Here is a 23,157-nt window from a genome sequence, read left to right on the forward strand (position 1 = left end):
CTTTGTCAAAATGAGAAAAGGTTCAAAGACTTTCACTCTAGGATAGTGGCCGTGTGCATATATGGTCATTTCTTTCAGCCATTAAATAATTGTAATTTTATCAAACGCAGGTTTGTGGAGAGATGGCGAGAGACCACACACACACTCACATTAACCTCGACATTGAATTTTAGGTTACTGATTAGCCTCAAATGTTTGTTTTTGGACTGAGGGACGTGTACCTGGTAAAAACCTACGTTTACAAAGGGAGAATATGCAAACTCCACAAGCACAGGAAGGCTTGCCGATGCAGTGGTTAGCACTCTGGCCTCACAGCAGGAAAAATCCCTTGTTCAAGTCTCAAGATGAATCGATAACATGTTCTTATTTATAAATGGAATTAAAATTTACTTTGCAATTTTGTCCTCCTGTTCTGCACTAACATTTCAAGCAAACAAACCCTTCAGAAATAGCTCCAATTACCAAGATGTGAGACAGCCAAAACTTAGTTTGTAATCATCTCAAAGCAAATTGAATCATGTCAACTGAACTTGGTCATCTGAAATCATGTTGAATTATTCACATGACCTGTCTACTATATGTAATAAATATAGAGTAAATATGGATCCGTAGAGACTCGAGTCAAGACACAATTGGATTGTGGACTGCTGATAGACCCAGGTTCAGGTGTATCAGCAGCCTTATTATCACAGTGGACGAAGCAGCCTTTTACCTGCTCACACAATTATAGCAGTCTGAATACATTCAGTGGGCAAAATCTAAATGCTCAGAAAACGTCCTTGGTTCTCCCTCTACTCACTCTTGCTCTGGATACAGTCAGTATCTCTGTGCTAAGTTCTCCTAACGCTCCTGTGATGTAAAAATCGATAGCGAGGTCATCAGGTTTCCCTTGTTGCCGGCCCCTCCCCTTCCTGCCTGCAATTTAATAATACCCCTTTAAAGGCAGTGTTTAAGCCCCGCCGAGCAATTGTTTTGTCAATAAGACCTCCTTTTACGAACGTCTTAAAAGCATGGACAGAGGGAAGAGCGAGGGGAAGGGAACGGGAGCGAGGGAGGCAGTATTTAAAAGGGCAGAGTGGACGGACGTGGAGGCTACTTAGGAAGGAGCGGCGTGGCACATACATATGTGATGCTTATCGGGTTTCTGAAAGCACCAGGAAGAACATGAGGCAAAGAGGTGAGGTGATGGCAGGGAGACGGAGTGAGCGGGGGGGGGGGGGGGGGGGGGGTGATGAAGTGGGGCAAGATGGGTGAAGGAGAGAACATGCAAACAAGGACAGACAGGAAGTGCTTTTGCTCTCATTTTATCATGTTGCACACGACATCAGTCAGAATTAGATCAAATCTTGTGCCATGCTGTAAACGCCAGGGCTGCAGATGCGATCCGGTGATGACAACGTGCCAAGGATTTACTTGATTCATAAAGTTTTATGACTTAAATTAAGATAATTTTAAGCAATTACAAAACATGTTTCTGTTCAGATTTACCGCAAGTCACAAACAAACCTTCACACATCCAAGCAAAGCGACTCCTTTCAGTGTGAAGCAACGTCAATCAATCACAAGAACAAAAAGAAAGGCCACGTTAAATAATCTGGGAGGGTGAGGGAAGCAAACGGGTAGAGTGAGATGAGCCGCATGGTTCAGTAGGTTAGACAGGTTAGAGAAAAAGAGATGCTTCGACTTGTTCACAGAAAGAATTGCGAGACATGTGCGTCGCTGTGCGTACATGTGTGTGCATGTGTGCGAGTGTGTGCTTTGGAATTAGCAAGCCAAGTTTCAGTCCATGCCCCGAAGCCTCTTTCATACACTGCAGCTCTGTCAAGTTGCTTCAGCCTGAAACTCCCTGACATTACAGAAAATGCCACACTGACACACACACAAATGCACATACACACACACACACTCCTCTCTAGATATGACCTCACTCTCAGACTTCAGCAGTGAGTTAAAAATGTGAAAATAATTTCAAAAACAATATTTTCTTCTCTCAGTTTGAAGTCCGTTTTCTAACAATAGCCCTATGCAGGAAACTTCAGCTCGTGCAGACACAACCCTGTCTTTACACTGTTATGTCAACACAAATGTGTGTGTGTGTGTGTGTGTGTCTGTGTGTGAGTGTGTGTGTGTGTGCGCTCACGCGCTTGTACGCAGGCACTGTAGTTGTCCATGTGCAAAGACACACCGAACACCCTCCTTCTCCTGTTCCTCCCTCTTTCTTCCTCTTACTCTCTGTTTCTCTTACATCACAGCACGCCGCCTTAGGCCAAACCTGCATTTCTCTTCATTCGCCCCTCTGTCTGTCTTTTTTTTTTTTTTTTTATATTCCCTCCTCTTTTCTCCCCCCACTCCTCTCCTTTGCTTTTCAACCTCCTTTTGTAGCAGGAGAGCGGGGGGGTGGGCAGGGGGTCCGAAACATGAAAGGGCGGCAGAATGTGAATGCCGGGACCTGTGTTGGAGTGCACATGGTCGTCGTCACACTGGTCGCCATCACTCGCTTGTTGTTCTCACACTGATGTTGGCTTGTGTTGATCAAACACAGTTCTGTAGTGATTCAGCAGGACACAGAGTGAGCGTTTTGTGCCTAAAGTGGATCTCCAGAGTAAAAATAAGAAATAGGATGGTAGCTTTTACAATTACTAGACAGAGGACTAACTCTGATTTAATGCAGTTTAAATGAACGACGCTCGGATGTAAAGGATTTGTCGATCAAGCATATAATGAGAATGTTTGCTGGCACTGACACACATGTGGCGACTGTCTGCCAATATTAATGAGATGGACTCATTCAGACATCAGACACATATTCTGTATCCTAAAATGTCTTATTAAACCTTTATAGGGAATTCGTGGAAATACTTGGAAAAGGCATATTCTTTTGCACTTTAGTGGGACTTTTCAAGTAAATTAGCAATAAATACTATTGTATGCAATGTATATAAATCCATTGTTGAATATAAAGCTGTCAAAACCTCAAAAAGTCCTAAATTTATAGCTAGATAATATCTCTAATTGGGAATAATTTCTCACATATTTCTAGAAAAAAAAGAATCTATGATATAACATATTATTTGCGAAGAAAAGTACACAAAATATGTGTTACTAGACACATTGCACACACGTTACCTGCACAAGTTGTATGTGTAGCTACGGCACATTCCATCAGGAGTATTTTTCATGTTTCTTATTTTGAAGAATATTTTCAGTTTTGACTATTTAGCACCAATTCATAACACTTTATGTTCTAATAAAATATATAGGAGGAAAACAAAACCAACCTGAGCAAGTAAAGAGGGAGAAGCCTCAAAGAAACCACCAGCAGAACCAGACTCACCTGTTGTGTGTGTGTGTGTGTGTGTGTGTGTGTGTGTGTGTGTGTGTGTGTGTGTGTGTGTGTGTGTGTGTGTGTGTGTGTGTGTGTGTGTGTGTGTGTGTGTGTGTGTGTGTGTGTGTGTGTGTGTGTGTGTGTGTGTGTGTTCGTGTTCTCTGGGGGCCCACAGTCAAAAAAACAGGCATTTGAGGTTGCTTTAAATTTAGCTGTGAATGTGATTATGTGTCTGTCTCTGCTTGTCCCATGATGGACTAGTAATCTGCTCAGGGTGGACCCTGCCTTCACAGCTGGGATTGACTTGAGCCCCCTGCAACCCCTACGTTGAATAACACTGTGTAAAGGATGGATAGTGAAAGGGAAAATCATACACATCAATCAGTTAAAGCAGAGAAAAGAGGCTCAAAACCTCAGTTTTTATGTTACTGTGAGTAGTGTATAGCATAAGTCATCATTTTAACATTTGCTAGATACCCTATGAGAGTAGTATCAGACATGCCATGACATGTACATTTACCAAAAATAGCAATTTCCTTGATATAGTTATAGTAATTAGAAAAACTCAAATTGTGACTCTGTTTTGCTCATTTCTGCTCATTTACTGTTTGCTGACTGTGGACGTCCACTGCCTAAAAATGTCATTCGCTAGTTTCTGGGCAGGCGAAGGGATCCCCATAGCGATGGCTGCTGTGAGCCAGCGGGGGGAAGTGACACGCGCAGAGACAGGATATGACACGGGCAGTATGGGAGGCAGGGCGGGATTTAGGTCAACCAGTTCTTGTTCACAACAGTCGTCACTGCAAGCCCTGTCAGCAATACTGGCTCTGTGTGACACTGCGGTCATCTGTGTCCAAACCCAGATTTTTTTTTTATTAAATTTTTTTTCTGATGGTGGCAGGGTTTTTTTTTTTTAAAACAAATATATTTCAAGACCTGCCTCTGAAGCCGAAACACACACACACACATGCACAAGTGGAGCAATGCTGACAGAGCTTTCACACGCGCACCAGAGCGACACACAGAGACTCGCACACATTTCAATCCAAGCCCGAAGGCTAAAGGACGCAGGCTCCGTCCAGTGTTGTGTTTGTGGAGTGGACAGCCATGTTGTTTCTGGGTAAAGCCGGGCTTCAAGCCATACCCTCTCTGTGGCATTGATGGATGACTGCCTGCCTGTTTCCAAGACTGTGTGAATGTGTGTGAAGGGAAGCAGGAACAGAGATAAAGAAGAGTGACTGGAGTCACATGTGACAGCTCCAGTCACAAACCCAATGTCCTAAATTCAGTTTCAAAAATACTTTTTTTTCTTCTGTTTTGTCTTATATGAAGTGCTTTCCTCACTGTCTCGCTACTATCCCAGTCTCCCCCACCCACTGTTTATACTTTGCCTTTTGGCAAGTCCCATTTAGAAGTCAATGAGTGTTGCAAAGCCAGCTCACTCACTGCCAATGAGTTCATATATGTTTTTCAAGTGGCCAACATTTCCTCCATGTAAGTCTGAGAGGCACCTGGTTGTCATGGACACACACATACACACTATAACACACACACACACACAAGCGCAAGCACGCACGCACGCACACACACAGAGCTCTTCTCCCGTGTGCGTGTCACCCAGCCTGTTGCTCCACTCTGTAAAACCAGCTTTAGTGGTAGATTCATGGCTCTTTTAATGGACACTGGGCTCTTGGGTAGTGCAGCGTGTGTGTGTGCGTGCGTGCGCGCATGTGTACATACTTCCATTTATGTGTGTGCAGTAATGGGGATTAAGTGACCCCTTGGCTGTTCTCAGTCTAAAGCTCCTTTTAAATTTCACACTGTTTTCTTAAGTTTCCCTCCATATGTGGCACTGGATCCTGCTAATCCCCCCTCATGTTATTAGGAGCTGGATCAGCAGACCTGCATGCACTGCATGCGTCTGTGTGTCGGTGGGTGTGCCTGGACATAGCTGTGCATGCATTTGGAGACGGTTCAGGAACGATCCGCTCGCCAAGAAAGCCGTGTATGTTGTGCTGACTCAAAACACAGGCCTCTTGTCTCATAACAGCCTCACTGTGTCATGTAACTCCATCATGACCTCGCTTCAACTGTACTGTGTTGTGTCTGTGTGTGTGTCTGTCTCTGTGTGTGTGTGTGTGTGTGTGTTTGTGTGTGTTTGTGTGATCCGTATGGTTTTCATATGTTCCCGCACGTGCAAACAAGTATGTGTGTTTACGCCTCTCGCAGTGACACAACTAACCCTGAAGTTATATGCAAATGGCCCATCATTTTGTAATGCATATCAGTTTTCTTCCCGTCAGAGGCGACTGACAAGTACACACACAGTCATGAGTAAGATCTGGTTGCGGATTTGGTATCCAGAACGTGTGTGATGTATAGTTATTTGCGGCAGTTTTGATAGGACCTGGCAGCTTTTGGGAAAGCATTGAGAATGTGAGAATGATGTTACGCGCTGACAAGTGAGTGCTTGCAGCTCCGATGTGTGCGCCTCGTTACTGTGTGTACGCTTGTAGGTGTTTGTACTTGTTGAGAGCAGCTTAGAGAAATTAGGAACGATGTGGTTTCTCAGCTCAATATTCGGCGTGCAGACTCAACTCTTGAGGCCGCTTTGCTCTGAACCCCCAAAAAGTCTCACAATGTCAGGAGGATGAATAGAATAGGATATTTCACAACAAAACATTGCTGAAAAATGTTTCCTTCCTCTTTTACATTCACTATCGCCGTGACATATGTCAATAGTGTTTTGTACAGCGAATACAGCTAAGCTGTTTGAACAGCACTGGCCCGTTTACAAACCTTGCAAACTCTATAAAAGCAATTTCAATATAGTGAAAGCCAGTGGGGAAAGAAAACCAGTGACTCATTATTGCATTAGTTTTGTGTTCATTGTTCAACACTGCCCCTTTTCTTTTGTGGATTTGTGGGCAAATGTGTGCATGCATGTGTGCTATATGAGAGTGCGTGTTGCAAATGGATGCAAACGGCTGTGTTGGTTTATTTAAGTCAATCTGAATCATCTAAATCCTTCCATCTGACCTGGGAGTGACTCCATCGAGGAGAGCAGGGAAACGAGGGAGGGAGGGAGATGTGTGAAGAAATGAGAAGAAAGTGATTTATGGGTTAACTCTGCAACTGAGGAGAGCAAAGAGAGAAACTCATAACTGCTGTTCCCTCACACACCCACATGAAGTGTGCTCGCATACATGTACACGCACACACACACACACACACACAGTGCAGGCACAAGCACACAAATGCTTTGTGACCCCCAGCTGTGCATAAGAGAATATGTGAGCTCTATAATAAAGTAACTAATTACTTAGGAAGATGGAAATGTGCTGGGACACAGGATGGGATAATAAAGTTATAGTGGGATGAATGTGTGACTGAGGAATGGGAATGGGGCGCACAGTGCAGTATAATTTATCTGATGACTTGCGGACGCTACTGAGGTGCGGTATGTGCATTTCTTTTTTCCTTGTGTAGTAATTATGCAATGAACGTACTTTGCCCATCTTGGTATTAATGTGTATGCATCTGCACGTGTGTCAGCTGTGTGCAGGAAGGATATATGGGCCAGGCGTTAATTGTGGTTGCGCAGCAGACAATCGATGTGACAACCTGATGATAGGCTACATGACTCTAACCGTCAGAACACAATTTCTTTTGAGTGCTTTTAAATCGTATTGATTGGCAGCCAGGAGGAGTGTTACAGGTATTTTAAGCAAGTCTCAGACTTGAATATGCATGTAAACCTATGTGCAGGAATACACTATCAAGCCCTGATGCATGTATGTGATGCTGAAATATCCAGTAGTGTGTAAATGTGGTGTGTGTGTGTGTGTGTGTGTGTGTGTGTGTGTGCGTGTGTGTGTGTGTGTGTGTGTGCGTGTGTGTGTGTGTGTGTGTGCGCAAATTCTCTCAGATTACTAATGTAATATTGGTAGTGAGTGCCAAGGACGCGTGTGTGTACGAACGTGCGCCTTTACGTGTGTCAGTGTGTCTCACATTACTAATATAATATGGGTGGCAGGCTCAGGAGATGTGCATGTGTGAGTATGTGTGCCACAGATATTGAGAACTCCGCATGAATTTAAATCAATGAGCTTGCAGAGTAACCTTTTGTATATCCAATCTGCATCTTTCCACTGCTCGTTATTAAATTATCCCCTAATTGGTCACGCAACAAAGGCAGCTGATGAAAAAGACAATTTCTTGCTTTTAATTGGGCATTTCACGTGCGCTTCATGTACACCTGTGTGCAACTGACTTGGCTTAGCATGTCTGTGTGTGTGTGTGTGTGTGTGTGTGTGTGTGTGTGTGTGTGTGTGTGTGTGTGTGTGTGTGTGTGTGTGTGTGTGTGTGTGTGTGTGTGTGTGAGTGTGTGTGTGTGTGTGTGTGTGTGTGTGTGTGTGTGTGTGTGTGTGTGTGTGTGTGTGTGTGTGTGTGTGTGTGTGTCTCGGGTGTAATGAGAATAGGACATTAGCAAGGGCTTGGCAGACGCCGTCGCAATCAGTTCCACTTTTTTCCAGTGAAGGAGGGAGAGGGGCTGCAGAATTAATCTAGACATTAGCAATCTCAGAAGGAGAAATACATCGAACAAAGTGATGAAGACTATAACCTGCTCGGTCTCCTCACATGACTTTAACGCCTTCTAGTTGAGGCATAGCATATGGCCGACAGGGTTTTTGATCCACTGTATCATGGGTGCACGCATATGTCAAACATGTGTGCCCCTGCTGGGAATCCAGATCACACCCCTGACTGGGCTGAAACCATGTTGGATTCCCTGAACTTCACAAGGCCTCTTCTTTTTTTTTTTTTTTTTTTTTTTTAAATCTGTACTTGTGTCCCTTCATTCTCCATGTCTTTTGGTGCTTTTCTGCACAACTTTAGGCACACCACCAGTGGTGTGTCACGCCAAAATAACCCAGCTATTGTTGCATGGAGTGGAGCTGAATAGTGCCGCTCATTGTGTTGTGATGGGAGGCAGGGGAATGAACAGGCCATAAACACTGGCCCTATAGCACCCAGGGGTCGTGAAAAGGTGAAGCCCCACTTCGCTTTTCTCCTCTCTCCCCTTCTGTCCCTCCATCGCTCTTTAAATCTCTTCGAGTTTTCTCCCTTTCTTACATCCTCTATCTGGATTCCCCTCCTTTCCCTCCATCTCCATGTCCCTCACTCCAACCTCTCCCTCTCACAGTCTTTCTCTCTGTCAGCTTATTAACCGTCACAGCAAGAGTGTCTGGTCTGCAGACCAGAGCCCTTTGCGTTTTCTTTTTTTTTTCCTTTCCCCCTCTCTCTCACTCACCATCGCTCCATTCCCCTGGCTGCTATTATGAGAGGCATTTTATCCTTTGTTCCAGCCCCCATGGTGCATCTGGCCTCAGATATGGGGACGACAGGGACAGGAAACCGGCAAGAGTTTTTGAGAGGAGGGGGGTGGGCACGGGGGTCAGACTGTAGATTCGTTACTAGGAGGTGGACTGCCAGTTTCCACCATACAGGGAGGGAATGATAAGGGGGGGGGGGTTGAGTAGGAGAAGGAAGCAGATACAGAGAGAGGCAGAGTCACTGTTGTTGTTTTTGAAGTAGCATTCCTACGTAGCAGCAGGATTAATACTTCATCAACACATCATTCTTTTTTAATTCCTTGAGTGAAAAACATATGTACTTTATATTAACGTCCCTGATGAGCAGATATTGTCCCAGCAAATGACAGACTCCCTAAAGAGTGCACACCGATTGGCCAAAACATGCTTCTTTGCATTTTTGTTTTTTCAGTGTTAGATAGAGGAACCATGTTTTATGAGACAAGAGAGAAGAGGAAGGAAAGAAAAGTGGGAGAGAGGACGAACAGGGGCTTGGAGAGATGGGAGGCAGGAGGTGAGGAGAAAGAGAGGTCAACAGTTAGCCAATGCTGGCCTCAAGTTGACCTCGTCCTTCTGTAAAGGACTCAGAGAGCAGAGGAGAGTTGAAGGAATGCCCAGGCCTCCTCAGCCTTCCTTGCCCTCTCCCTCTCTCTCTCCCTCCCTCCCTCCCTCCCTCCACCCCTCGGTCCTCCCTCCCATATCTCCCCCAGCAAAACAGGGTAACAGCGGTGGGGAGTGGAGGGGGGGGGGGGGGGGGGTTGGTGATAAAACTCCAGACGTTCCCTCATTTGATGGTGCTCTGCCATGTCAGTGGATTCTTGCATTCCTAGCTTGTTCTTTCTATTTTCTGTCTGTCCCCCTCTGAAATTCCAATTCAGCAAACTTTATTGTAACAAATATGGAACAAACCTGCCAAAGCCCCGAGCTCAAACGCTTAAATGATCCTCACAAAATCTCCCCCCCTTTTTTTTTTTGCAGCTTATTTTGCCTCACAAAACGCCTCCTGTCAAATCATGAATGATGATTCCAAATCGGCTTACAAAATAAAATAAAAAATGCAATTACAGAAAAACAACGCATGGTAACAATTACTCTTGCAACCAGCCAGTATTCCTTTTGCTATCTGTCTCTGCCACCCTCTGTCTCTTCATTTTCTTGCAGCTCCATCTTCAGAATATGACACAGGATAAATAGCACGCAGGAAAAAAAGAAAAAGGAGGCACGCCATAAATCTGTTATGAAGAAGGAATATTAAATAGATGACGGCAGGAAAGCTCCATTTGGTGATTAAGGGTCAAATTGATGCAGCTTGCTAGTGTCCTTTTGTTTCTGTTCCTCCCTCCCCGGAGCTTTTAAACGCTCTGTTTTCCAGCTTCAGAAGTGCAGCCCGACCATTGTTTCCTTAAAGTTCAGCTAATACTCCCCTTTCAGAGATGAAATAGAAGTGTCCGGTGGGGCAACAGCAGGAACACATAAATCAAGTCAGAAGCCCCAAGAGCCCTCTCTCCTTGGGGTCATTACAGGTCAAAGGGTCATTTCACAAGGGGTTAGGCTGACCAAGGCCAGAGCACCGCTTATGTGAGTGTGTGCAAGGGCGTGAATAAATGCAGGAGCGGGAGCGAGATCGAGACTGTGTGTATGTGTGTGAATGTGTGTGTGTTAATTGCTGTGGTGGGGAATCACTTCACACTCACAATATGACGACTCTTTGTCCTCACAGGGACTGACATTTAGTTGCCATGAGGAAAAACTTTACATTTTTAGCATGAAGATGTAATTTAAGGTTTCCACTCTGACATTACATTTGTTAACCATCCATCATCAAAGTGACAATATTTGGTAACTTGCACATCTCTTTATCTGTTTGCCAGACAAACAATTGTAAATTCGTGGAAATAATAGAAAATAGGTATTATAGTTATGCTGATTATTTGTAATAATCCTCACAATTGTATGAACACGATGGTGTTACCTGCTCCCAGTTTGTGGCAGTAGCATTCAGTAATGTTGAGGCATTTCTTTTAAGATTATCTGAAACCCATTTGGAGATTTAAAAAAAAAAAAAAAAAAAATAGATATACATTCTTGGACAACATTTTAGGATTGACATTTGACATTTTCAGTTTCCATGTTTGAAGAGAGCGCCCCTTATAAAGTGTTGAAATGAATGTAAGTCAAAGCAATGTCCCTAAAAAGCAAGCAAAAACTGTGTGTGTGTGTGTGTGTGTGTGTGTGTGTGTGTGTGTGTGTGTGTGTGTGTGTGTGTGTGTGTGTACACGTGCACACATACACACACACAATAAATAGCCTGACTGTGCACTTTTATAGGAGGTCATGGAGTAAAGAGGTGAGCGCGAGGCTGCCCGAACAGAATCTTGCTCCTGTGAAAACACACACACACTAATAAAAGCTCCTGCTGTCACAGAATAACACATGGTCACCTGTCTTAGCAAAGTATCGCCCCAAAACAATGCCTCCCACCGGTGGCAACGTGACGCGTTTCTGTCAGCAGCAAAACCAACACCGACATGCCTGGAGCCAAGTGTGTTAAACAGTCAGCAATCTCGGCTCGTCGCGAGGTGGAACATCTCCAACGAAGTGAGATGGGCTCAAATGTTTCAAACAGGGAGAGAGAAAATCCTGGTTGAGCCTCGCCCCACAAAGACCCCAGTGTTCAGTGTGACTGTGTGTACGGCGGGGCTGTGCAAGTTTGTACAAGTCATGGAGTTGTGCATTTTCAAACACAAATGCCCCGGTTATTAAGTTGTTAAGATGTGACTTTCGCTATGGCTCTATCAAGGCTCTATTGAGGCTCTATTGAGGCTCTATTGAGGCTCTATTGAGGCTTCACCAGGACAGTTTGATTAGAGGAGAATAATTGCTTCATATCACTCTTATGGTTAGCAAGGGGAAAGAGGATGATTTGGCAGTGTGTCTGTTTTTGTGCTCTGTGCCAAGATTTTTAAGATATTAGTCAGCAGTTTTGTTTTCTTTTGGGCAATGCACTCACACACTTTTTTTTCTCCTTCCTTTTTCTCTCCCTCCCTCTCTGCATCTTCTACAGGTTCATTAACGCAAGGAGGAGAATAGTCCAGCCCATGATCGACCAGTCAAACCGTGCAGGCAAGTCTCCTATTGTTACAGTAGTCCAGTCGCGCAAGCGAAAGCCGTCCACACTCCATGCACCCGGAGGCCCCTCAGCTGGTAAATACAGGACCGGTGCCCCTCGTTCTTGGAATGCCCCAAACTGTCAGGGACTTTCCCTCCGTTGTCGTGACTGACCACTAAAAACAAGAGCCAAATTTTAACATTAACTGCAACTATTAATCAGTGTTGACATGCGATTTGTTGTGGAAAACGAATTAAAAAATTATGAAAAGCAATCATTTGGCTGAAATTAAGCATATTTATGAATGGTTTTTATTTTCTTTCTTATCATGTAAACAGAACTAGCTGTGTTCTCAGTAAAGTTCAGTGCCCCCCCCTAACCCCGTGCCTCCCCCTTTTCTTACCCACCAGGCAAAAAGAAAAAAAACAGTCCCTCCTCCCGGTCTTAAACCATAACATAGAGACAACTACGCCCGTTTCTTTTTTTGGGTTGACCGTTGTTTGGCTTTTTGGCTCCAGACCTGTTTTAAACCCCCCCCCACTCCTTTAAACACCCTCCCTCAACCCTATTTGCGGCTGTTTCAGGGAGCGAGTGAGCGGTCCCCCTGGTGCATGGCTTGGTTTGGACTGCCGTAAACTTTATTACCTGTAATAGGGGTCAAAGGTCAGGGTGGCATTAGGGGCGCAGTAAAGTTCAAAGGCATTCAGTGGGGCTGAGGTCCTGCTTTTGCTTGACTGACCCCGAAACAGCCTAAATCGAAGGTAAGTGGATTTCTATGAGAGCAAGAACAATGGAGGCCAGCAAAAAATAGGAACCCTATCAGGTTTCACTTATCGTCGCTGCTCAGTTAGAGGTAGTATTTATTAGACCGAGCGTTTAGGTCGTACCAGCTTCTGGGGCCATTCAGCAAGAATGACTTATTGTTGCCATAAAGGGGAAATGATCACAGCTTTGGCATGGAGTTCGTTTTTTCTTTGATCATATGTGCAATTATACATTCAAAAACAATGCAGAACTAATGCAAAAATGCCATTTTGTTCTACATGACAAGCAAAGTAGTCCCTCAGCTGGCAGGGATTGGATATAAGCCTTCAACTGTTCAAGATAATAACATAATGTTGATTTTATTCTAAAGTCCTGTGTGTGTTTTAGGAGTTTACTTTTAAAGCATTACTTATTTGATGAGAAAGATGCTTGATGCTTTAAAGCAGAGATGTCAGACATATAGCCCAGGGGCCAAAACCAGCCCAATCCAGCCTGCAGGATGACACTGCTAAGTTAAAAGCTACGAAACGTGAAATAACTTCGTCTTTGAATAAAAGTAACTGGAGATTACTCTTTATTTTAATAAGATCAGCGGACAAAACACAACTGACATCCAGACAAGGACACTCGGTTCCAGTCAGATGTTGCAGTTGAACTCTTCGCTGGCAAGATTCCAATAGCATGCTGTGATAGGGAGTTATTGAAATCACGCATATTAAAGGGTTCAGAAATTGTGCAGCCTGAGAAGCAACAAGCTTTTGTCAATACTAGTCTAAAGAGAATCACTACGCCAGAGAAGATTGACTGTCTCTTGATATTATAGTTTTTGGTAAAAGTGTATCAAATGTGAATATATTCCTTTTGCACAAACACAAAGGGGATTTATGAAGCCATGCGGAGTCATGTGAGGTGCCTCAACTGCAATAAATGTAGCACTTCGGCTTTAAAGCAAATCTCTTTCGCTTGTTTCTCTGTACAAATGCCACTTAAAACATAGAAAAATGTTTGAACGCACCAAACCATCCAACCATCTTATGTACTACTTTATATAATTCACCAGCACCTGGCAGTAGTTGAATATATTAGAAGTATTTGCATATCGTGAAACTGAAATTAAATGAACAGAAGTTGATCGACAATATAGATGCAAGTGTCAGGAAGCTTGAAAAAAAGAAAAAAAAGGCAAGTGTGTGTTATGAAGCAAAGCCTTTGCTCAAGCGCCGCAGCACCGCTAACACGCCGCGTTGCTTTGCTAATGGTCACTTCAGTAATCAACTGTTGACACCTCCTCCAGATGGCTCAGGCGTCATTTTAAAACAAAAGTCCCCGTGTGTCTCAGGAGTACCGTCGTGTGTGTGTGGAGCTCTCAGTCCGATCCCTATTAGAGCATTTAGACGCATTAAAGTCTACCAGCGGCTTACGGTGGAGAGCCGGCTGCAGAGACATTGAGCAGAATGACGTTGAAAGACAACAGCGGCTTCGTGTGCGTGCACCAGCCAACAGATGATCCCGCTTCGGCCACTGAGCCTTAATTAAAAGCACTAATTGACCACTCTGTTCCCTCCCTCCAATCCCTCTATCCCTCCCTCCCCGTCTTACCCTCCATCCACAGTAAGTCAAGGAGCTCCCTACAATCCAGATGGCCAGCCGATGGGGGGCTTCGTCATGGACGGCCAGCAGCACATGGGAATCAGACCACCTGGTAAGGCTTTCTCTGCGTGTCTGTCCCTTTCTTTCCTCCCTCGCTCTACCCATCTTCCTTTGCTTGCTGCTGTTAGCTCATTTTCATGCCTTTGTGTTCGCGAGTCGAGCACACATATCTCCTTTCTTAATCTTCCAGCTTACGGTGTCCCCATGTTTCATACGTGATCTGACATGCTGGTGAACGCTACTTGCATTTTCTACACAGGAACACTTCATTTGAGTTGGATTTGCTTTGTAGTGGTTTAGGTGTAACATGTGCAGTGTGTTCACCCTCAAACAGCAATAAAGGCACATAAAGTACACTCACTGCTTACCTCCCTGCTCCCCAAATACACCCACCAGAACAGGTGTGGTCAATCACATTACACAACCACCTCCTTCCTAACTCCTACTCCTCTCCTGCTCCCTCTCTCTCTGTCTCTCTCTCTCTCTCTCTCTCCCTCCCTCTCTCACGCCATCAGGTCTAATCCCAGAGTTTGTCCTTAAGCTCCTCTCCTCCTCCTCTATCCCTGTTTTGTGGGATTCTCTCAAGACTCTAACCCTATCTCACCCTCCACTCAAAGTCAGCAGGTTTGGATAAACTGGCAGGCTACTTAACCACCCCTCACCCCGCCTCTCCACCTTCACACCACATCTCACCCTGCTGCTTCCACTGTGCTCTGCCGCTCTGCTGCCTGTCAAATGAGTTTCACTGTGAAATAAAAAAAAAAACCAACAACACACACAGCTGATATCTGTGTTTTCTCTTTCAGTTTGTAAATACTTTTCATTACTATCAATGAAATCAACTCAAGTAAAGCTGGTATAGATCGTGGATGGATTGGATAAATGTCATTTTCATATCAGAATACCACAACTTTAATTAGATTGCTCATAAATAACACACTCTTTACTTTGGGTTTGTGTTTCATGTCCCTGTTTCTGTGTTTTCCAGGACCAATGGGTGGGATGGGCATGAACATGGGCATGGAAGGTCAGTGGCACTACATGTAGCCCAACCCAAATCTGACCAATCACAACACAAAGGAGGATGTAAGTACACACACACACACACACACACACACACACACACACACACACACACACACACACACACACACACACACACACACACACACACACACACACAACTTTAAAAAGGAGATAAACAAAAGGGGCTGTCGATCTGTGTTTCTACGTGATATTTTTCTTACTCATAAAAACTATCCTAATAATTATGAGAGTTTCAGATTGTGGAGTTTCTTGTTTGGCAAAAGGCAACTCCCCAAAATGAATATTTTTTGGAGATAAATGGGTTTATGTTACAAAAAGGCCCTTGTTCTTCCCAGGCTGATTTTTCTCTGTTACTCTCTGTCGAACTCTCCCACCCTCGGTCTGGTGATAAGAGCCTTTGATCACAACCTTGTAACTCTTTGTGTGTGTGTGTGTGTGTGTGTGTGCGCGCGAGCGTGTGCGTGCGTGCTGCTGCACTGTCACATATCCAGTATCTACAGCACGAAACACTCTTTATTTGAAGTGGGAAAATGCAGTCACCAGGGTTAGAAACAAAAAAACAAAAAGGAAAATGAACCTACTACAAAAGACATGACCGATTCTTAATTAACTAAAAAAAAGTATATCGGGTTGACGTACGAGTTCCTCCACTGAAATGAGTTAAGCATTACAGATCGTTGTGGACAGAATATTTTTGTTAATCGTGGGGCAAAAGAGGGGAAGAAATGAGTCGAGGAGTGATGAGGAGGGAAGAAGGCGGGGATGGGTTGGGACGGGGGGGTTAGTTGGCGAAGTCGGGTGAGGCACTGGGGGGGCAGGTAGGACGTTGCTATGGCAACAGACTGATTGGCAAAAATGTAAGCAGTCGTTGGTGGTGCAAGGAGAGAGAGAGAGAGAGGGAGAAGTGAGCGCCCCTTAAGTGTCATAAATCTGCCGGGTTGCTGTTGATGCATGAGCCACATTAATACACACACTAACCAGCTAGAGGAGAACCCCCTCTCTCCCCTCCCCTCCCCTCTCTCCCCTCCCCTCCCCTCTCTTCTGTCTTTCTTTCTAATGCTCGCTCTGTCTCACTCTCTCTTTGTGGTTTGTCTCACTGTCAATTTCCCCCTTCCATGTCTTTCACATAACACCTTTTTTTCTGTTTATCATTCTCTGCCTCTCTCTCCCTCTTTCTCCAACATGCACTTTCTTTCTCTTCCTCTCACCCCCCCTCCCTCTGTCTCTCTCCCCCTTTCCTTCCCTCTCTCTCGCCCCAGGGCCAAACAGACTCCCACATAATTCTGGATGTATACAGGCTTGGTGTTGTCACAGTGTGTATAACCTGGCTATGGGTCCAATTGTATTCAAACACCATTGTTTGGTGTGTATCTGTGTGCACCTGTGTGTACACCTTTATGACTACATGTATACCATACCCAGGCATTTATATGCGAAATGCTTGCATGTGATGATGCAAGGAGGTGCGTATGTGTACATATGTGCATATCTCTGTAACCGTGCATGTGTGTGTTTGTGCATGTGTGTGTATGGTAATAGGATTACTCCTGGCACAGGGAGGGGACACAAACTAGTGCAAAATGGAGGAGGTAGCCAGCAGGGTATGGAGCTTAGCTGGGCCTAATTGACTAGATCCAAATTAAATATGCCATCACCAGAGGTGTGACCAATGGATTTGACTTATTCAGTTTACAAAAATAGAGACCATTAACCCTCCACACAATGCGCGTGCATGTGTGAGTGCCAATCCTGAAAATATGCCACCCTTGTTTCCACCACAACTGTCCACAAGTGAAACAAAGGCGGAAGAATCTCGCGTCGAAATACCATCTTTCAGTTTGGGAATGCAGCAAGACGCGGTAATAGAAAGGCTGCGCTTACAAAATGAGACATGTGTGCGTCTCTGTTTATGTGCGAGTGTGTAAACACGAGGGCTGGTTCTCCGTGTCCAAGCAGCCTCTTTCCAGCAGCTGCTAGCCTTCCCAGCAGACCTTGCTTTAAACAGCCTCAATTTGCCTGCTGAATCTCGTAATTGGGCCACCAGAGGAATCCTCTGCGAGACGGGCAAAGCGCAGAGAAGACGAGCAGACAGAGGAGGGGAAAAAGACTGAAGAGAGAGAGAGAGAGAGAGAGACCGAAAGAGGGAGGGGCGGCTGAAGAGATGGCAAGCGAGGGAAGAGTAAATGACAAGAGGGAGGGGTAGACAGACTAAAAGGAGGAAGGAAGAAAGAAAGGAGGAGGGAGGGGAGAAGAGGGAAGCTGGGAGAGGGATGGTGACAGAAATATGTCTCGTCTTCTTCACTACTGGCCGTCTCTTTACAGCTCTATCAGATAGCTGATGCTAGCTGCTAGCTTGTCAAATATCGCCACTTTTCGTTCTAGGTCAATTAAATGTAAGTGATGTGTTATATTCTTTCATGACCAATTAAATTAATAGGTTATTACGTGAAGGGGGGGATCCTATTTGATTAAGAGCGCACAGGTTCATTATATTTTATAAGCAGTTTTCATTAGCAGAGTTGAGGTTTTGTTACCACGGGGCTAAATTGAGCGGTTATTGTGCTGGGGAGCACTGAGCCTTGATACAGAAGGTGTGCCTAACAGTCACACTACAACATTAGTTAAAACTAAAGCCAATTAGTCCTGCTTAGTGAAGAGCGTTATGCTTTCCACCCAATGATGATTACAGAGCTTATATCCCCTTGCGAAACAATACACCTGTCAGCAGAGATGAAGCCCAGCAAGTGAAGCAGAAGGGAGCTGAGCCTTTGATAGCGACCACAGTGACTCCCAGATGACCCTTACCCCTTTCCCTTCTTCCTCGCTCCTGCTTTCCCCTCCGTCCAGAAAATTAGCCAGGGGCGGCCCCCTGAAAACTGTAATTTTCAGTTTTTAGGACAATAGTTATCACAGGGTGGAGGATTTAATTATGGCTCTGAGCGTATGGAATTTTTATTTTTTTTCTGGCCTTGCCCATGAGGAGCTTTTCCCAAAATGTCGGACACAACGCTTGAGTGAGCGCTGCCTGTAACCCCTTTGCAGCCAGGCCTCGGCTGGAGACCCTTTGTCCCAGGATTCATTGCTCCAATCATTAAGCACAAATTTGTTAACCTTCTGCTGAGGGGTCAAGATCCCTTCCCTCAACTCTGACGACCACAAACCCTCCCACTGTCACCCCCCCTCCTTCAACTTCTTTTTCTGGTGAATGAACTTCTGCTATTAACGAACACTAGAGAGAGAGAAAAAAAAACTGGTCCCAAAGGGGATTTTGTGCCCCCTTGTATTGTCCATGTGAATATGTGTCCCTGTTGATTTGGCCCCGCTGGAATCCCCCTCAGAGTCTCAGAAATGAGGCTTGCAGCTCAATGTATTGATTGGTTTATTAAGTGAAAAACCTTATTAGCAATGTGTGTTCTTTCAAGCACGCATAGCATTTATTAGACCCTCGACATGGATTTACTTCAGTAATCAGGATGTTCTCGTCAACAACTTGGAGTTAGAAATCAACAGATTAGTGTGCTGTTTATTGGTTTGCTTTCATCTGAACTCGTTTTCTCTTGTTCAGTTGTTCTCCTCAATCAAATGACGACTTCTGAGCTTTGATTTGGTGATAAGCAGTATTTCATCTTCTAAAAATGTCATGGATCATGGCTGTGTGTTTAGTAAGCAGTGCACATAGGCTGAATGAGCCTAGCCAGCCTAACCTAAAGTAAACTCGAACAAATGTTGCTCCATTTCACTTCAGCCTCCCAGGTGAAAGCTGATGGATGAGGCAAATAACAAACGAGGGCCCTGGCGTTTACTCCTCCATTGTCCTCCTCCCCCATGCTCCTCCTTGTCCTTTTCCCTGCCTGCCTTTGTGTCGTCTTTAGTGGCCCTCTTGTGTCTGTGGCGAACACGTGGACGGGCTCCGGGCGCTCTCAGGTGACGGGCGGCTATAAGAGCCTCACCTCTCCTCTTTGGTTTTGACAACAATGGCCGCGGGTCCTCAGTGGTGACTTTCCAACTGCAGAGATAGATGACGGCTATTGTTAGCTTTAAAGAGAGGAATGTAGAGACCGAAGAGGGTAAAGATGGGTTCCTTTACATTAGACACTGCAGGCTCAGCTTTGATTGCATGCCGCAAGTTAAAATGAGTTGGTTGGTGACAAAAATAAGTCTTGTTCATTGCAAAAAAATAAAATATATAAATATGTATATTTCTGTGTGCACCTGATTTTAGTGAGACGTTGTGTCCAAACAACCACACGATAAGTCAAAGGCTGATTGAAGTGTCCCTGAAGTCTCTTTAAACAGATTACCCAGAAAATGTTAAGCGGTGGATCTCTGTATCACTTCAAGTCGATCATGTGTGTTTGGTCTCTAACTCCTCTCCTACTGTTAAAGTAGCATTACTGAGGGTGTAGGATTAACTCGGTAAACCCTCCAATGCTCTCTCTCTCTGTCTTCCTTGAAGGTCCACACTGTTTCGTGAAGGGCAGGCTTTGCTCTATATTCTGACCCTGATTACCACAGTGTCATGCTCGCAGTACTTTCTTCTGCTCCTCCTGGGTCTTACCGTGTCCTACCGTGTTCACATGCTTTCAGCCTGAGAACTGTAATATGAGAGTGTGCCTCCTGAAGTCTATTGCGATCTATTGTTGTATTTACTGAATGATTAATGACATCTAAGTCATTCGATTGTTTTTTTTGTTGCAGTTAAATTTGCCCCTGTGGTACAGACGGCATGTTAACTTGCTCAGAGTGTCATCATATTTACAAGGCATTATTGATATTTGCACATACGGGAGAGTTTTAAATTCAGTCAACTTTTATGCGTCAAACAAAAATAAGATCATTGGTGCAGTAAATCACACATCAGTATACTATAAAGAAGAGGATTGTGAAGATTAGCGATCACATTTAACAACAGTGACACTGTCTCATTGGAATAGTCCCCATTCAGTCTCTTGACCACAGTTACTGCCTATGCATAACTGATCACTGATTAATCAATCGGGTCGCTCTTTTTTCAGACCTGCAGGGCAAACCAGAGGACCCCGTCTCTAACTGTGGCCTGTGGAGCTTGGGAACGGGACTCCCTGACTTTCTGACAACAACCATCAGCAACCCTTCTGTTTACCTCGAAGACCTTACAACATTTTATTCGGCTAACATCTGCGACAAGGAGTCCCTTCGTGGCTGCTTACAAAACCGCCGGCCGTGTATCCAGCAAAGGTGACGTGCAGAATATCGAAACGGGTGACCCAGTGTCCCGACAGACTCCTGCCTCTCCTCTGGTGGGCACACGAATTCTCCGCCCTTGCAGCTGCCCACAAGGATCACATGGATTCCTCCATTAAAGTGATTGTGATTGCGAGCATTGATGACACACAAGAGACACAGTGGGTCATTTGCCTGTACCTTTGGTGAATGTGGCACCTGATGATTTAATCTCGACTCTCTGGCAAGCAAAAGAGACTTCCTGCGAGGAGCACTCCACTCTTTGGGACGATGGGATTGGACCAAAGAGAAGCCAATGTCTGTATGTGTCAGGACACTAACAAAGCAAAACAGGTGCCCTTTAAAAAATATAGTGGATTGAAAGCTGGAAGGAGGGAACGCAAGAGAAAAGAAATTAAAAAGTATAACTATATCAACCCCTAGTTTGGGAGGCAAGTGGAGAAAGAAAATATACTGTATACTGTTGTAAAATTACGCTGGACTCTCACAAGAACTGGGAATTTAAGTATTGTAAATGCTATTGTATTGTTCTGCATATTATGTTGTTTCTAATAGATTTTTTTTTTAAAAAAGGATGTGAACTTTTTTCTCTTTTTTTCTGGTTTCTTTCCACACTGTGTGTGTGTGTGTGTGTGTGTGTGTGTGTGTGTGTGTGTGTGTGTGTGTGTGTGTGTGCACACGCCATCTCTCTCCATCAGAATTGACCTCTTGCCCCCTCCCTCCATTGAATCACAATGCAATTTTTAAAAGAAGAAAGTGAATAAATGAACAATTCTATCAGTCAGTCTTTTCTTGCAGGCCTTTTTTGGGGGGGGGATTGAAAAAGTGACTGTGACGTTTTCTTCAAATGCCCTTTTCTTATTCAGTCGTTCAGTACAACCAGCCCCCTCAAGTACATGCAGGTTGTAGCTGCATCTGAGTCCCCGTTACTTTGTTTGCACCTTGTAACTCCAGCTTGGGTCATGTTTAATACTTTCATATCATTTTAATAAAATGCTCCACTACTGGTGGAAAGTTTTAGTTACATTTAAAAGGATCGGACTATTTCAGATCAACCAAATTTAAAAACGGCAAACACAGAAACCTAAGGTAAAATTTCTTAAAGCGACTAGTTTTTTTTGTTGTTGTTTTTTTTATGCATTTGGTGTTATCCTTATTTTACTTTTTTTTTTTTATTCCACGATCTGCTCATGAGAGTAGACACATAATATAGATGTCTAAATGGCTATCACCATAACCGTTTAACAAACATGCCACACAACTGCATCTAAAAAAAAACTCACTGTGGATGGGAAACGACAAGAGTGTGTCCCACAAACATGTTGTTTCCTGTTTTTCTCCATGTGTGTCTGTGGTCGAGGGGCCTACGAAAGTCTATTCCAGTGTCTTATTGATGTGTTTTATGTCACATGGCCGAGCACTCGCATGGCCAATGGATTCTCGTCCCCTCATAGTTTGATGGCCTGATAACAGGGAGATGCCGAGGCTATGGGAAAACACCATTTATACCACAGTTCATTCATTTTGATTTAACCAGATGATGTAATGCTGATCAACAGACAGGGGAGAATGTAAAAAAAAAAAAAAGTGTGCGTGTGTGTGGGGGTGTGTGGGTGTGGATGTGGGTTTGTGTGTGTGTGCGCGCGCGCGCCCGCGTTATCAATGCTTCCATTATCCATGGCTTCAAACATGTATTGCGCACATCTTTAAGATTCCTTTGAAGACAAGTCATGTTTCTTATGCTTTTTCTTTGAAGGGTATATATGTACATCTGTGTTGTAAATAAATACTTTGTTCAAATAACAAAAGTCCAAACTAGTCTCAAAGTATATTGGTGTGCACAGATATGACATATAAACCACATTATCTGATCGTTTGGACGGAAGGAGAATGGCTCCGCGTGGGTGTTTTAAAAGCTTAATTAGCCACAAACTTGTTTACATGTCAACAAATGCCCATTGAAGAAAGCAGAGGTCCATTTATACTTAAAGAACAGGCACTTAAGTGAACCCTGCTCTGCTGCGGAAAATGTGCAGCTAATGCATGCGTTATGGTGTAATTTTCTCACACATACAAGGGAAGCGAGGGAAGACGGAGCCCGGCAAAGAAAGCGAATTATCCCTCATTTGGCATTAAAATTCATTTAGGTAAAATTGCTACAAACGCGTAAATGGGAAGATTAGTTCTCCCTCACGCCTTGTTGCCCGCAGTCAAAGGGCTCCGCTTGAAGCGCGGCGGCGGCGGCAGCGCGGCGCTCTGCAGCCGCGGCTGGCTCCGGGTTTCCTCCGCACTTCAGGACGGACAAGCTGAACCGACTGAGGAGGACTGGAGCAGAGGAGCCCAGCGAATGTTGTCTAATTGATACATTTCGAAAAGCAGCCCTGAATCCCAAAGTCAGTGTCTGTTTTCTTTTGTGTTTTTCCCCCTCAAACCAGCAAACAAGAGCGAGTCTGTTTTATCCATAACAATATGCGCGTATAAATCAATACTCTACCCTCCTTTCTCTCCATCTCTCCTCCGAGCAACTATTGTGTTTTTACTGCCTTTGCCGAAGTGAATGCTATTTACACTAAAAGAAGAAGAAGGAAAAAGACACGCTCTTAAAAAACCCGGGCGACGTTTTAATTGCTTCGCCTCTCCACCATGGCTGGAAAATCCGAGGC

The 23,157-nt window shown here is 44.4% G+C and overlaps 1 protein-coding gene across 2 annotated transcripts in view; it reads left to right on the forward strand.

Annotated features, from left to right (window-relative positions):
- The window catches only part of meis1b (Meis homeobox 1 b), an 83,995-nt gene extending 61,689 nt beyond the window's left edge, over positions 1-22,306 (forward strand). Inside the window, exons 10-13 of one of the 2 annotated variants that reach the window (XM_080481340.1) lie at positions 11,765-11,823; positions 14,187-14,276; positions 15,213-15,310; positions 20,287-22,306. In XM_080481340.1, the coding sequence (XP_080337466.1) occupies positions 11,765-11,823; positions 14,187-14,276; positions 15,213-15,271 (208 nt within the window). In that variant the 3' untranslated portion in view covers positions 15,272-15,310; positions 20,287-22,306. Of the gene's footprint in view, positions 1-11,764; positions 11,828-14,186; positions 14,277-15,212; positions 15,311-20,286 lie in introns of both variants that reach the window. The other variant, XM_080481341.1, reaches the window with a different exon arrangement.
- The last annotated feature ends 851 nt before the right edge of the window (positions 22,307-23,157 follow it).

The sequence above is a fragment of the Lipophrys pholis genome (assembly GCF_963383615.2).
Source record: "Lipophrys pholis genome assembly, chromosome: 15".
NCBI classification, from domain to species: domain Eukaryota; kingdom Metazoa; phylum Chordata; class Actinopteri; order Blenniiformes; family Blenniidae; genus Lipophrys; species Lipophrys pholis.